We start from the raw sequence: 16,547 nt of genomic DNA on the forward strand, positions 1-16,547 counted from the left end.
ATGTTATATAACTACTCCAGATTCATTCACCCCTCTAATCTATACCCATATTACTGATTCACATGTGGTCTGAATCCAGAGTACTGGTAGGTTTTGTTTCCAGTGGAAGGTTGTGACTTTGAATGAGAAAAAAATAGTCTATCCTTGATGTAGGAACTATCTTTGTCCTTTAGTTCTCTTTGTGACTGCCCCAAGGCACACAGCAAATGTCAGCTAGTGAATAAATGGGAAACAAATTGTTGGCTAAAAAAAGCAGTGTTTAATAGGAGTCTGGGATTGGGGGCGGCCAGATGGCTCAACCAGTTAGAGCGCAAGCTCTCAACAAGGTTGCCGGTTCAATTTCTGCATGGGATGGTGGGCTGCGCCCCCTGCAACCAAAGATTGAAAACGGTCAGAGGGTAAGGGGGAGGGGGGTGGGAGTTGAGGGTAAGGGGGACCAAATATGTGGTGATGGAAGGAGAACTGACTCTGGGTGGTGAACACACAATGGGATTTATAGATGATGTGATACAGTTGTACACCTGAAATCTATGTAATTTTACTAACAATTGTCACCCCAATAAACATTAAAATAAATAAATAAATAAATAAAAAAGATTGAAAACGGCGACTGGACTTGGAGCTGAGCTGTGTCCTCCACAACTAGATTGAAGGACAACGACTTGGAGCTGATGGGCCCTGGAGAAACACACTGTTCCCCAGTAAAAATTAAAAATTAAAAAAAAAAAAAAAAAAGTAGCTTCCTTAAAAAAAAAAGAGTCTGGGATTAAATATTTGCACCCAGTGTAGTTTGTGACACGTAGGAGTTCATTAAATATTTATTGAAGAGAATAGCATTTCCTCCATTTCAGTAATTCATTCAGCAAAGTATTTATTAAACCTCAACCATATCATGAGCATTCTGTAAGGCACATGGTTAATACAATGATGATTCACACATGGTTTTTAATTTGAAGGAATCTGGGATCTAGAATAAATAGGGTACACATAACAATGATGAAAGAAAGCAGTAAATGCTGATATAAGACTGCCAGTCAAGTGTTTTGAGTTTGAAGTTAGGAAGACAAGGAAAGGGAGTTCTTTTAACCTTAAAGTTTGTTTCTTTGGACAGCTTTTCTCATGCTCTTCTTGGCAATGAATCTCACGGCCTCAAACTCTTCTTGAGTTAATCCCAAATATCTTTGTTCTGATTTGTCCCCCTGTTTTCCATCTTCCTCCCAGACATCATCTCTATATAAACAACCTGCCTGCACTATAAACTCCATGTACTAACACTGAACTCATAATTCCCTCCCAAATCTGTCTCTGACTCTTTGAAGATGGGAGGAAAAAGAAACATGATACAGGGTAATGAGAAAGAGGAACTCACAGTATTCAGACACAGGGAGACAGGGAGACAGACATAGGGAGAAAGACAAGGATTCAGTAAAGGTCTCTGGGTTTTGTACAACCTCCATCCATTTCCCAATTTCTAACATAAAAGTGCAAAATACAATCTTGATTTTCCCTTTCTATCCTATAAGTTTGAAAGGTTTCAAAGCCAAGTTTGCAAAAAGTCTTTCACTTGATATTCCTATGGGGGGAATTTAGATCTTCACTTCCATGAATATTCTCTGAGTTCCTCTAAGGGCAAATAGAAAATGTGATGGTAGTCTACAAAAAAAAAAAAAAAAAAAAAAAAGTTAGGACTGTTTCACATAATACTGCTTAATAAGACCAGATTTTAAGAAAAAGTATAGCAGGGCAGAGACCAGTTTGATTACCTTTGAGGAAGCTTCCCTGTCTCCATCAGTTATGTCCTTTCTGTTCTGTTAGCTACACGGGAAGAAGAATCTAGAGGAAACTTTTAACACTCATAATTGGAGTTATGGAATTAAAGACACAAAGACAACCAGTGAGTGGATAACTTGAAATACTTTTGAGTTCATTCATCTCTGCAATACTTTTATGGGATCCCTCAAAAACAGGGGAATAAATTACATGGGTATGGCAAACTGGCTAAAGGTTCAAGAAACTGTCCTCCCAGCTATACAATCAGACACATTTCCCAGATTCTCATATTTAAGTAAGACAAATATTGTAACAGTAATTCAAAGAGAAAACAAAAACATTTTTTTCTGGATCCCAAGCATTAAATTTTATGACTGGTCTCCTGCTAAAACACTCAAATCTAATAAAAATGAGAAACATAAAAAGAATGTGATACCCTCCTTCTCTCTTTCTCCTTCTTGACATTGAGCATTTGGGGACATTCTAAAACAGTTTTGACAACGCACATCATTTTTGTGGTTTCAAATTAACATAAAATTTGTACAAAGAATACTTTGTGCTGTTACAATATTCAACCGATACAGCTTTATAACATAAGCAACATTTATTGATTTTATATAAATCGTTTATAGAATGTCTTTGCAAATCATTTTTTCCAATATATTTATGTTACAACAAACAAGATTTCTTTATAAAAATATTTGTCAAATCTTTTTGCAGAGGAAGTGGGGAAAAGTGAAGGGAGAAGCAGGAGAATAATACGTATTTTAAAACTAATCTTCAGTGTTAGGCCTAAATATTTGGCAATTACTCCCTTTTATAGAAAATTAAAGGTTCGTAATATTGAAACATCAAAAGTGCGGTGCATCAATTTAATTAAAAAATCAGTAGTGTCAAATATATTATTTGGGTATCAAACTTCCCTTTTTAACTACAGCAGTTAATTGGTTATTGTCGTCAATCTCTTACTGTGCCTAATTTATAAATTAAACTTTATCATAGCTACGTATGTATAGAAAAAATATAGTATATATAGTGTTTGGAGCTATCTGCAATTTCAGGCATCGACTGGGGGTCTTGGAATATATCTCCGATGAATAAGAGGAGACTACTATATATTCAGATTCACATATTTTTAGACTTATTAAATAATGGTTTTGTATAATAACCATCAAAATCTTTAGTTAAATAACCCCAGATCTGGATTAAATTGTGGTAGTATCAATTATTTTTTTTAAATTCCAATTTACTCGTTCATCAGGAAAATGTAATATTTGACAATGTTCCCAGAGAATAAGCTTCCTATGTATAGGAAGTGATAATCTAATCACTCCTGCTATGTATCAGGTCATTTACAATGCCACTAATATGTTATATCAGTATTTTTTTCCACAATGATGTTTCCACTTGAACAAATCATACCAATACTGAAGATGTAATCATTCCTGAAACAAGGAACCATCTTTATATTAGTATTTCTTTGTTATGGTACTTAGTCTTGGTATTAATAAGCACAATGAATTTTTCTTAATGGATATGGTAGACTAAGGCAAAAGGGCATAACCTAGTCTCCTCAATACTTTATTCTCTATCTTTTTGAAATGGTTGCTGAGACTACATAAATTACAAAGCTGCTGGATAGAAAGACACAAGTTGTTCCTTAGGCCAACATCTAGTATTTTAAGCATGAGGTTAAAATCATGGTGCTCACCTTGACCTACCATTATGATCATTCCTCAGTAGTACCCACAATGCTGATTTTCAAATGATATCATTTACTCGCTATGTCTCTCAGCTGTATGTAGATTATTTTTCCTTATTAAAAATATTAATATTTAATAATTGGGCAATAATCTATTCAGTCTTTGTAAACTCACCATTGAATAATTTTTCATTTTTACAACCATTTCCTGCATGGCCTTTGCACTTTTCTTCTGTCATCTTCTTCACATAATTAAGTGGTCCTTTCCCCTCAAAGGAGGAAGGATTTTTGAACGAGCCTCCAATTCTATCCCACAATGTGAAATACTGTCCATAGTTATAGTCGAAGAACATGTGGTGGTCTGTATGATGAGCTGAGCCATTAATAAATGGCTGTAAGATTTGGGGGACACGAAAATCACCATCATGAATAGAAATTGTCCAGATATTGACCAAGATGTACAAACCTAAATAAACCATCTTGTGTAATGGAAAGATAAAAGGGTATACATGATAAGGCAGACTTTGAAGGAAGCCATCCACAGGGTGAAAAGCATGACTTGCAAATGGAGTAGGAATCTTCCAGATATGATGAGGTTTATGTATGCGCTATATAAGAAAAAAAACACCATTACCATCACATATTTTACCCCACACAACATTCAACTTGGTTTTTCATACTCATGTATGAAATGACCTAACTAAAAAATCCCTTTGAAATTAGCCAAATCACTTTATAAAATGCCTTCCCTCTTTACCGCCAAACAGTAAAATTTTAACACAAACCCTCCAAACCCATAAAGAACACAAACAAAATGTACCTGGTACGTGTCATGACTATGGCTGTGTAAGTATTTAATATAGTTGGAGGAAATTCTTGGACATAGAGAACAGAATTTATAAACATATACTGCTAAAATGTATAATATTTTTTTTCTTTCCCCTACAAATGACTTTACCTTATATACAAGCCTATGATGAAGGCCTCTGTGAATCCAGTAGATCAGCATGTCAGTGAAAAACAGGAAGGAAAGTATACTAACAATGAGTTGAAACCAACCTAGAAGAATATAACAGAATTAAGAGTCAGCATTTACTTTTTATATGTCTAAATGCAAAATATGATCCTAAACTCAAACACTATAAACTATCTGTTTTGGCTGATTCACCACATTATAAATTAATCTCCCTTGACTCTCTGGAATCTGCTCATTTCCTCACTTCTCTCATATAAAAACTTGGAAGTGTCCCATCTAAAATATTTCTTAATTAAACTATTAAGATATTAATAAGATAGAAAAAGAATACCCCTGAGGCATCTTTATTATTTAAATCTCTGAGGATAATGCTATTTAATTTTCCTTCATAAACATATCTTTACATATTATCTCCCTGCTTAGAATTTTATTTTCTATTAAATACCGTAAGCTGAACATTTACTCCATAACCTAACTCTTTTCGATCTTTCCAACCTTATCTGTTCCTATAGTAACCAGGCCGGTTTACTCAATGTCCTCCCAACATCTTGAAAGTATCACCACTATACCTTTACTCATACCGTTCCACATATTCAGAATGCCCTTCCTTTTATTTTCACTTATAATCCTACCCACTTTTCAAAGCCTACTCAATTCATCACCTTAGTGTATGATTTTTGTTCCCTTGTTTAACTAACTAACCTGTTACTTAGAAAGCATGGGTGCTGATGCCAGCAATCCTGGGTTCCAGTCCCACATCTACCATGTATTTGTGGAGTAACCTGGGCAAGTTACTGAAATTCTCTGTATGCTTAATGTACTCACCTATAAAAGGAGCATAATGAACATCCCTACCTCATAGAACTGATGTAGAATAAAATGGTCTGATATACGTGAAAAGCTTAAAACTGTAGCTGGTACTTATTAACATTTAATAAATGTTAACTATTATTCTTACTTTCTAATACCAGATACTAGAAATGTATCTGGATGAAATAATTTCAGAATTTCACAAAAATTTAGTTTAGTTACTGCAGGACTGTTTATAATAGACAAAAAGGAAAAATCTAAAGGTCTAAAAATTGGAGATCATTTAAATAAACTATGGCTATCTATGTACAATGAGATACCATAATATACTATGTAATGCTAATACTTACACACATGAAAATATGGGCATATACATTGTTAAGAGAAATATATTTTCTGGTTTTCTGTAATTGTCATGTATTACTTAAGTTTTTGTTTTTTGTTTTTTAGAAGTTTGAATTCAATACAGATAATGCTGTGTTTCCCCAAAAATAAAACTGGGTCTTAATTAATTTTTGCTCCAAAAGACGCATTAAGGCTTATGTTCAGGGGATGTCATCCTGAAAAAATCATGCTAGGGCTTATTTTCCGGTTAGGTCTTATTTTCGGGGAAATACGGTAGGAAATGAATGTGAAAGCCTATATCTGATCACATCGATCTTCCCCGAGGCACAATTTCATCTAAAACAAAGACTTTAAAATTGATAGATAAACTTAAACACATGTATATATGTGGTAAGACATGTGCATAAAAGCAGAACATTAAAAAACAACTGAACAATTTGTCATTATTTTAAAAAAAGAAGTAGATTTGGTTCTTTAGAAAAACCAATCTGTGCCTGACATTCTTATTATTTACTTACCATTTGGAAATTCTCCTATGTCATCATATAATTTGCTGTAACCTCTCAGCTCTAGCATGAACAATGAAACAGTGGGAATACTTATCCACGGTAATGCCTGGACAGTAAACATAATCTCTCGATAGACTTGATTCTGAAAACAAAATTTCCAACACTTAAAAAATCACAAAATCTATATTAAGCAAAAGTAGAATAAAATTGTTTTAGATTGGATTTTTAAAATCTCTTTTAAATGAAGGAGCTTACCTGCAAATTGTTTCTATTAAAATGTTAGTATGTAGGAATGGGTGTGTAAGAAAAACATTCCTTTTGTACTGAGCAAAAAAACATTAAATATTTTAAATTCTCAAACTTTTTCTCTTTCCCACAAAATTTGTATTCATTTCTGTCATAATTAACTTCCACCCCTATCCCTCTCTATTTTTTTTCCCAGTCTTCGGAGACTTGTATTTGAGATTTGTATTTGACAAATACAAATAACTGAAATAGAAAAATGATTGTAAACAAATCTAAAACTATTGAGTTTGGATCCTCTATCTACTCCAAGAAAAATATACATAGTAAAAACATATTTCAGTTGATGAAAGTCAAACATAAGATAACTACACAAATGTGTGCATTTATTCATTCATCACTATTAGCAAAGAAATTCTTATTTATGTAACAAGCAAAATACCAAACTTTTGGTTTAAAAACAAAGTTGGATTCATTTATTTGTTTAAAGTAAGGGAAGGAGAAGTGGGATTAGCCCTACCAAAAGTGTCTAACCCATTTAGGGATGGTTGCAAAAACTTTATTTAATGGTTATAACCAGTTTAAACTGAAAATCTCACAAATTCATCACATTGTTATTTTACTGTAACAGTAGTTAAAAAATAGCTAAGAAAATCACTTACCTTTAAAAATTGTGGATGTTTCATTAATGAATGATCGAAGACAAAATAATAGTTCAGTGTTGCAAAGAAGAAATAAAGGATATAAGCACCAAGATTTGTTATAAACAGGAGACTAATAGTTTGTCGGAAGAAGTCATCCTCTGGCCACGTGGCTGGATATATGTATGGTGTGAAAAAATAATAATCTGCAGCATTGAGTACAAGATCCATCTTAGCCCCTAAAGAATAAACATGTGCAACAATTATTAACTCACTTTGACTTTTTTTTTTTAAAGAATTACATTGTGTTTTTTGCTTTTGTTTTTTTATTTTTTGTTTTTTTTAATTTTTTATTGGGGAATATTTGGGAACAGTGTGTTTTTTCAGGGCCCATCAGCTCTAAGTCGTCGTCCTTCAAGCTAGTTGTGGAGGTCACACAGCTCACTGGCCCATGTGGGAATCGAACCGGCAACCCTGATGTTCAGAGCTTGCATTCTAACCAACTGAGCCATCTGGCCGCCCCGACTTTTTTTTTTTTTTTTTAATAAATTTTATTGAGGAATATTGGGGAACAGTGTGTTTCTCCAGGGCCCATCAGCTCCAAATTGTTGTCCTTCAATCTAGTTGTGGAGGCGCAGCTCAGCTCCAAGTTCAGTTGCCGTTTTCAATCTTTAGTTGCAGAGGATAGCCCAGCATCCCATGCGGGAATTGAACCAGCAACCTTGTTGTTGAGAGCTCCCGCTCTAACCACCTGAGCCATCTGGCTGCCCCTCCAGCGGCAGCTCACTATCTTCAATCTAGTTGTGGAGGGCGCAGCTCACTGGCCCATGTGGGAATCAAACTGGCATCCCTGTCATTCAGAGCTTGTGCTCTAACCAACTAAGCCACGTGGCCGCTCCTCACTTTGACGTTTTTCAATGCAAAAATATTTCAGAAAAATTATATATGAAGTTCCTGCTTTACTAAGCATAAGTAGTGCAAGTCTACTCCTACCAGCATCCCCTAAATGCCATCGTTAGAGCTAGAAGGGATCTTAAATATCATCTCTACGCCAATCTCTTCATATCATACTTGAGGACACCAAAACTCAGTTAGAGAAACGGAGGCCCAGGAAGTTTTTTCTCTAAGGTCTAGCATAAGTCCAGATCTAATTCCATCTTAGTGTTCTTTTCTACTATACGCTAGGGTAACATGGCAAGTAAGTGAAAACAGGGAACACCGGGCACAGGTATTCAGGCAAATAGTTGACTCTATCAGCAGCCTCTCTCTCCTAAGATAATTCATATTTCAGGGATTTTTGCTTCAGTGCTGAAACTTAAGATTAACTCCCTACAAGGTATCTACATTGCCACTACAAGCATAGAAGTCAGGGACTAACTGTTCTTGTGACAGAAGAAAAGGCCACTCTTATTGACAGAACAAAGAGAGACATATTCTTGATGTTAAGAACTAGACCACATTTATTGCTCTCCTCCTAAGCAGTACTCTAGATCAGGGGCTGGCAAATTGTGGCCATGGGCCAAACCCTAAGCCTGTTTCTGTAAAAAAGCTTTACTGGAACACAGCTGTGCCCAGATGTTTATATATTGTCTATGGCTGCTTCTCTAGACAGGGTCGAGTCATTACAACTGAGACAGTATGGCACACAAAGCCTAAGATATTTATTATCAGGCTCTTTAAAGGCAAAGTTTGCCAATTCCTGTTCCAGATGCTTAAACTTTTGAAAAACTTCAGTCAATTAAGCAAATACTTAAAGTCTATTCTATAATCACGATCCTGTTGTATAGTTCAGCTTTGGTGAGCTGACCATTGAATCTATCATTTATGATGTACTCCCTCATTCTTCATTGCACTGTTTATAGAGGAAAATGTGTCCAATATTCCAAAACAGCTCTCATTTATAATTGAAACTTTTGAACAACAGCAACAACAACAAAATACCAGTCTGGAAATTGCCTACCCACTTTAAGTTCCAGGTATTCAAATTTCCTTTATCTGCTACTTATTGAGCCACATAAATAAACATTAACTTATGAATTAAAATGGAAAGAAAAACTGAAAATAAAATTTTTCAAATATTTAATTACTTATTTATAGCCTATTTCTCATACTAGATTCCCCATTAAATTCCAACAGGGATTTAGAAAGTCTTTAAAAAAATAATATATATTATATATATTTACATATATAATATATATATCACTATGTATCATATACTGGGGGTGCCAAAAATGTATACACGACTTGTATTCATCTTTTGTTATCGGTATATATTGAGTATTACAATTTTAATAGTTTTCCCTTTCTTAAAATGTATATGCATTTTTTTGGCACCCTCTGTATATACATAGTTTAAAAATAATTGATATAAAAAGATATGCAGAGAGAAGTCTCACTTCCAAACATGACTCTGCACACCACAATGATCATCTTACTTCTAGCCCTCTGGGTAATCATATTTATTAGTTTCTTATGAATCCTTACAATATTTTTAAATGTAAGATCAAACTACAAATATTTATTTCCCTCCTTCTTTACAAAATTGACATATTACAAACACTGCGACATTCTTTTCTCTTAACAATGTATCTTGGAGATCTTATCATCATTATATAAAGAACATCCCCTTTTCTGTTTTTAATTAAATACGTAGCTTGATTGAGATATAATTCACATACTCTAAAATTAAACATTTTAGAGTATGATTCAGGAGTTTTCAGCATATTTGCAAAGTTGTGCAATCATCATCACTATCCAGTTTTAGAACATTTTCATCACCTCCAAGAGAAACCCCATACTACATACTTTTGAGCTTCTTGGATGTGTGGATTAATGTTTGTCATTCATTTTAAGGAATTTTGGGCTACTATTTCTTAAACTAACCTTTTTTCCCATTTTCCTTTCTCTTCTCATTGTGGGACTCCCATTATGCTTATGTTGTTCTTCTTGATAGACTCTTCCATGTCTCTGAGGCGCTGTTAATTTTTCTTCCTTCTTACTTCCTGCTCCTCAGACTCCATAACTGACCTATTTTCAAGTTCTTGCATTCTTTGGTCTGTCAGCTCAAATCTTATGGTAAGCCTGATGGTTCACTTTAAACTTCAATTATACTTTCAACCCCTGAATTTTTATTTGGTTCTTTTTTTAAGAAAAATAATAATTCTATCACTTTATTGATATAGTCTCTATCCGGTGGGGAATTGTTCTCATATTTTCTTTTAGTTATTTAGACATGGTGTTCTTTAAATATATTTATAGTAACTGATTTTAAAGTCTTTGTCCAGTAAATCCAATATCTTGGCTTTCTCAGAGATAGCTTCTATTGACTGATATTTTTGCGTGTGTTTAAGCCACACTTACCTATTCCTTTGTGTGTCTCATAATTTTTTTTAAAATGGAAAATTTTAAATTATATAATGTGGCAGCTCTGGAAATCAGATTCCCCAGGGGTCTCCTTTAGGATTTCATGCTGCTATTGTTGTATAAGTGACTTTCCCAGACTAATTGTGTAACACCTGTATTCCTTGTTGTATGCACCTACTAAAGTCTGCTCACAAATGACTAGACAGATTTCCTTAAATGCCTTAAACCAATAAGTCTCCCAGACTTTGCTGAGATGTTGTGTGTTGGGCCATATGTGCTTCTGTAGGCAGTTTACAACTCTGATTTAGCCTTCATTTCCTGCTTGCACAGACCTGCAAGGTCGGCCAGAAGTGAGAGATTAGGGCCTTCTCCCATCTTTCTTAGGTATGTGCACAGCCCTTTTCATGGGAATCATTCCAGACTCTCAATAAAATGTCAGAGCTTTTCAAAGCCTCCTATGGATATTCCTCAGTGTTTCCTTTTAAGTTTTTTGGTCAGGCTCTTGTTAGTGCCAACTGTCACCTGTTGACACAGCTACTGGTTCCTGTAGCAGTGGTGTTAAACAATCACTACTGATTGTCTGAACCTTGGGGACAGAACTAGTCACCCCAAGCAAGCTCTAAGTCAGGTCAAATAAAGATAAGCCCCCAGAACAGTTTTTCAGGGAACTGCAAGAGGGGTCAAATAATGAAAATTCTCTGGGTTGGGCCTTTTTGGAGAACTGCAAACCTGTCCTGTCATTTCACGGTTGCTAGGCTGCTGTTTTTCAGTTACTGTCGCTGCAAAGCTGTTAGTTTTCATGGCTACCACAGAGCTGAGGAAAGGGAGATGGAAATAGGGAAAGTTAAAATGACACAAAACTTACTCTTGTCACTGAGGTTCAGCTACTTTTTTTAGAATAAACATTTCTAGGATTGTGGTAAACATTTAATTTCTAGAGTTCTAAAAAAGCTGATTTTGACCACTTTTGTCCGTATTTTGTTGCTTTTATAGAGAAGCAGATTTTCAGAGGCTCTTACTCTACTGTTCTGGAAGTTATCACCTCCTCCTTTTTTAATAGTATAGGTCTATCATTCTTTCATAAAGCATTTGGTTTCAGATGTATTTTGAAATTCAGAATTTCTAGATTTTTCAAAGTTCAAAACATCTCCGTGATATTAAACACATAAATGTTTGTTTAGAAAATGTATGAATATTCACATTAAATGGGATATACTGTAAATACTAGTACAGTTCATTTGTGTGATAATAATTTATATGATTATATGTGTAGTACCAAACTAATAAAAAGTAGAATTGGTGTAGACCTAATAGTACTTTACTACTTCTATTTTTAGAGGAAAATATTCAATAAACTTTCAAATACATACCAAAGTTAAATATCTGTGTATGTATGTATTCATATACGTGTAATAAATATTCATAAATCTGGTTGCTTAAGGATCTTAGAGAGGATACATCAGGTTGGAATTAGACACTGATGATGGGCCAGGATCAGGACACTCAAATGATAAAGCCAGCACTACCCAAGATAGCATTTTGAAAAGATTTCTGCCTTTGTCATCTGCCTAATTAACAAGTTTCTGCCTAAGCAATTGCTTACCCTAAATGCCGTCAGCAATTTTCCATTTGCATTCAAATGTAGCCATGTTGTCATCATCATTAATGTATCTATGACAATCCTCATGCTTAAATATGTGTAACAACCTTTCAGCAGTTTCCTCATGACCAAAGAAATGCATAACACAAGCATCCTGATCAGTGTTCAGCATTTCTTCAGTGTCAGCCTTCCCTGATTTATTTATGGTTTTGACTGTTAAAATATATGGTGTAATTAATGAAGTCAGGCATCATCTTCTCACGGATGATAAAAAATGTTTCAACATCTTTATCTGCAGGTTAATTTTCAAACCTCATCGGCAGCTAAAATGTTAAGCATTTATTAATGCTGATTGACCAATATCATTTCAAGCATTAGCAATTTTGAAAACAAGATCTTTGTGACTGAACGCTTATAGGAAGTTTTGATTGCTAGGCCTCTGCTAACTATTGCAGGCAGTATACTTGCTTTTCCCAGAGTGTAACAGACTTTGGTGAAAAAAAGCTGTATTCCAGTCACAGTGGGGGGAGAATAAATGCTAAACACATTATTTTAACAAAAAGTTGAGGAGAATTCACAAAAGAATGAACTAGGAATAATTAAACATCTTCAACTGTCTTCCAGTCTAGCCTGTCTAGAGCTTGTACCACTGGCATAAGTGTTACTTTTTGCATAAATATGCCCAGGTATTTTATCACTCATTCAAAAACTGCAGATGCTGGCCTTTTCTAATCATTGCCAACTAAAATTATTTTTTATGTGTTTGGAACATTGGCACCTTCTATAGTCATCAACTTTTACTTAGTATTAAAATCTCTCTCCTGTGGTCACTTTTTTTGTTTTTCATTTTTTGGGTGTTTTTAGGAATGAAAAGCAAGTACAGAACTATTTCATCACCACTGGAAATTTATTCAGCACTTAGATTTCGACAGATATTATCTTAGCAAATTCATCAAGGTAATGTTTAGTAGAATAACTTTTATCCGCCTTTTGGATATTTTTCATCACACTGTGTCCTAAATTTCTGAATCCTTCCTTCTTGATACTAACAGTCATCTCAACAGCAGTTCTTCATGATATATTCTAGTTTGTTTCATGATCAACAAAGCAATCAGTGGCATTTATTTACATCCTTGTTGTCAAATTCACTTAATTAAAACATGGTTAGGATCTTCATTTTCTGTCTCACCCAATGGTATCCTATATTTCATCTGTTTGTGGTCCTCACTGCCAGTGTAAAACTTCAGCAATCTGTCTTTAAGACACATGCGGTGATTGTTTCCACGCTGTCTTCTTTAGTATGAGGCCTCACGATCTCTTAGAATAGCCCCATGTTCTGTGCTATTACTAATCCTGCATGTTTCATTCATTGTTATTCAAAGAGCTATCTTTAACTATTTTTTATATTATCGCGTGCGACTAAACCCAAAGTAACAAAATAGTGCGAACAAACAGCAGAGGCAGAGGTATCTGGTAGATGCACCAAGACACAATGGGCACCTAAGCCAGTTGGAATCAAGCTTTAGTCATCAAATGAGTTTGAATACCAAACTTTAAAAAACAAACAAACAAAAACTTTTTGGTTTTCAGGGATTTCCAGACTTTGAAACTGTGGCTAAGGGACTGTGGGCTTATGTTCCTTTATGTGACCTCACTGCTGTTTATTTAACCTGTATACAGGTATTTGGATAGAATCTAACCTTTTGCTATTACAAACAATGCTACAATGACCCTACTTGGTAAACTTCTATAAGCAGAGGGCCTAGGTCAAGGAGTAACTGCACTGGTAACTTTGGTAAATATTGTTAAATTGCTCCTCATAGAACCTGTACTACTTTGCAAGTCCATAGCAATGTAGGATACTGCCTATTTCCATACAAACTTACAAACAAAGAATATCTCAAACTTTTGACTATTCATCAATCTGATAGCAAAGAAATATCTCAGTGTATATTTAATTTACATTTATCTTACTATGAGTGAGGTTGAACATCATTTCATATATTTAGAATAATTTATATATTTTCTGTGAATTATCTGTTTTTGTCTATTGATCATTTTCCCACTGGGTTTTTAGTCTCTTAAAATCAAATTCAAGAAACTCTTTATTTATTACCATTTAGCCCCTTGTTTGCGATGAGTTCAAGTATTTTTTTCTCAATTTGTCACAGAAAGAAAAATTTTAATTAATACCAAATGCCAGATGTTGACATATATCCTTCACCATACATTGTTCATTCATTCAAATAACAATTATCCAATACTACACTAGGTAGAGTATATTAAAATGATATAATCTAAATCCATCTTAAAGGTAAAGCAACTACAGAAACAAATAATTACATTAGTATGTCACATTCTATAATAAAGGTATATATGTAAATTCTACGAAATCAGAAAAGACAACACAACTACCTCAGCTTACAGTGGGAGGCTTTGAACAACATACCATAAAGAAAAGGTTAGGGATAGCCACTTCAAATAGCAATAACAACTGCAAAGGCATGGAAAGGTCATGGTATATTCATGGCTCACTGTGGTTGGTGGGTGCCAAACAGTGTGATGGGGTGAACCAGAGGGAAAAAAAAATCTTCAAGGATGAACCTCGGTAAAAGGAAAGTGGTGTTAGACTGTGAAGGGATCTGATGCCCTGCTGAGGAATTTGGACTTTCACACACAATTGGGAGAAACTAAGGATTTTTGAGTTGGAAAGAGGTATAATCAGATCCACATTTCATAAAAACCATTCCATTAGGAATATGGAGTATTGATGAGAAGCAGGGAGACTAGTGCGGTTGTTTCTATGGTAGATTAAGTAAGAGAAGCTGTTTAGAATATTCATTGGAGATTTAGCAACTGAAAAACACCATAGGATTCAATAACTGATTAGATACTGAAATGTGAAAGAGAAAGAAATCTAGGATGACTATGAGATTTTTATCTTGCCTGAGTACTGTTGCCCCTCCCCCACCCAAATTACTGTTGCAGTAACTGGGGCTTGCACTGCAAAGGTCAAGAAGTCACAGATAATGAGTTGTGCATCAGACTAACTGCTTTACCCCTTAAAAAACAAGCTGTGTAGATGTCTGACCACTGTGCTATACACCTGAATAATATTGAATGTCAACTATAATTAAATACACGCTGGGGTGGGGGGTTGGGGGGGCAAAAAAAGGTATACAAAAAAAGTGGTCCAGTGGTCCACATTGCGCAATCAGTAGTTCACCATAATCAGAAGTGCCTGGACGCTAATGGTAACCACTTTGAGCACCTCTTGTAATTGCAGAAGTCAACCGTGACTTGCATTCATCTTTCATTATCAGTATATATTGAGTATTACAATTTTAATAGTTTTTTCCTTTCTTAAAATGTATATACACTTTTTTGGCACCCTCTGTGTGTATATATACACATATATACATGTATATATATATATACATGTATATATATATACACATATATATAGTAATGGGATGTTGCGTACAGCATAGGGAGTACAATCAATGGAATTGTAACACCTATATACGATATCAGAGGGTTAGTAGATTGGGGGAGAGGGGTTATCACTGTGTGAGGGGTGTAAATGTCTAACTATTACATTGTTTTGTACATCTGAAACTAATTTAAAAAATCCCTCCAAGAACAGAGGGAAATCTGGCGCAAAGTAAAGCATTAGTGTTCCCTTGGATCAGAGATCCACAACAGCCCACAAAAAATATTTCCTTCACAGCCCATCCATGTGTCTGTCACTTTCTTTCACGTTCAGGCCTCCTCCGCGCCTGAAATATCTCCTCTAGCGGAGCAGAGGCCCCTAACCAGTTGTCTCCGTTTGGCCAAAACCCTTCTCACTCCAGCCCCCCGCCAGCGTTAGTCCGCTGAGTCCCGCACTCGCCCCAGCACAGCCCTCGCAGCCTGTGTTTTCAGGTGCCTACCTACCAGTCAGTCTCTGCTAGTGGTCAGCGCAGAAGTCCTACCGTCAGTTTCACCCTTACACCGCCAGAGCCTGCCCAGTGCCTGGCATCTAGCAGGCATTCAATAAACGTCTGAAGAAAGACGGAAAAAAAAAGTGTTAGGGCACTCTTAACTTCCCCATCTAGGTGCCATCTTTGCTGTTTCTCTCCATCCATCTTTTCTCTCTCCTCTCCCGTCCAGCTCAGGTGTATTCCGGTTCCTTCCCTGCCCTCCTGCCATCCTACCGTGTGAGGGTCCGGCGCCGTTTCAGCTGCGATCGGGTCCCAGGCCGCAGGGGCTCGTGAATCCCGTTGGTCTGCTAGCGGGCGCTGCCTGGAGAGGCGGAGCGAGACCCTACGCTCAGAGCTGCAGGAGCGGCCAGCCAATCAGGGGCCGGTAGCATAAGCTGATATGACGGCGGATCGCGCGACCTGGCTGAGCCTGGCTCTCCCAGGTCACGTGGGCACCGCGCTCTCGGTCACGCCCCTCTTTTCCTCCTGACTGAAGGAAGTACGGAAACCTGATTCAGTACTGAGGCTACGGAGAATAGTCGCAGGTTTTTTCGTTTCTTTGCTTTTTAACCGGCACTGACCTCGGTAGCTCAGAGTCTTGTGCCAAGCAGGTTTATCGTATTTGT

General features: G+C 35.9%; 1 protein-coding gene across 2 annotated transcripts; it reads right to left on the reverse strand.

The window, feature by feature from the left end:
- Window positions 1–854: 854 nt before the first annotated feature.
- Window positions 855–16,291, reverse strand: SC5D (sterol-C5-desaturase). 2 transcript variants are annotated; one of them, XM_033098140.1, is made up of 7 exons: window positions 16,156–16,291; window positions 15,896–16,002; window positions 7,018–7,235; window positions 6,122–6,254; window positions 4,431–4,531; window positions 1,764–4,080; window positions 855–1,653 (listed from the first exon to the last, which is right to left on the reverse strand). In XM_033098140.1, exons 3-6 carry the CDS (start codon window positions 7,225–7,227, stop codon window positions 3,625–3,627), a joined length of 900 nt encoding a protein of 299 aa, XP_032954031.1. In that variant the 5' UTR covers window positions 7,228–7,235; window positions 15,896–16,002; window positions 16,156–16,291; the 3' UTR covers window positions 855–1,653; window positions 1,764–3,624. The 2 variants fall into 2 exon arrangements, with proteins under 2 accessions (XP_032954031.1, XP_032954032.1); XM_033098141.1 differs by lacking the exon at window positions 15,896–16,002.
- Window positions 16,292–16,547: the final 256 nt, after the last annotated feature.

Source organism: Rhinolophus ferrumequinum, chromosome 25, assembly GCF_004115265.2.
Source record: "Rhinolophus ferrumequinum isolate MPI-CBG mRhiFer1 chromosome 25, mRhiFer1_v1.p, whole genome shotgun sequence".
NCBI classification, from domain to species: domain Eukaryota; kingdom Metazoa; phylum Chordata; class Mammalia; order Chiroptera; family Rhinolophidae; genus Rhinolophus; species Rhinolophus ferrumequinum.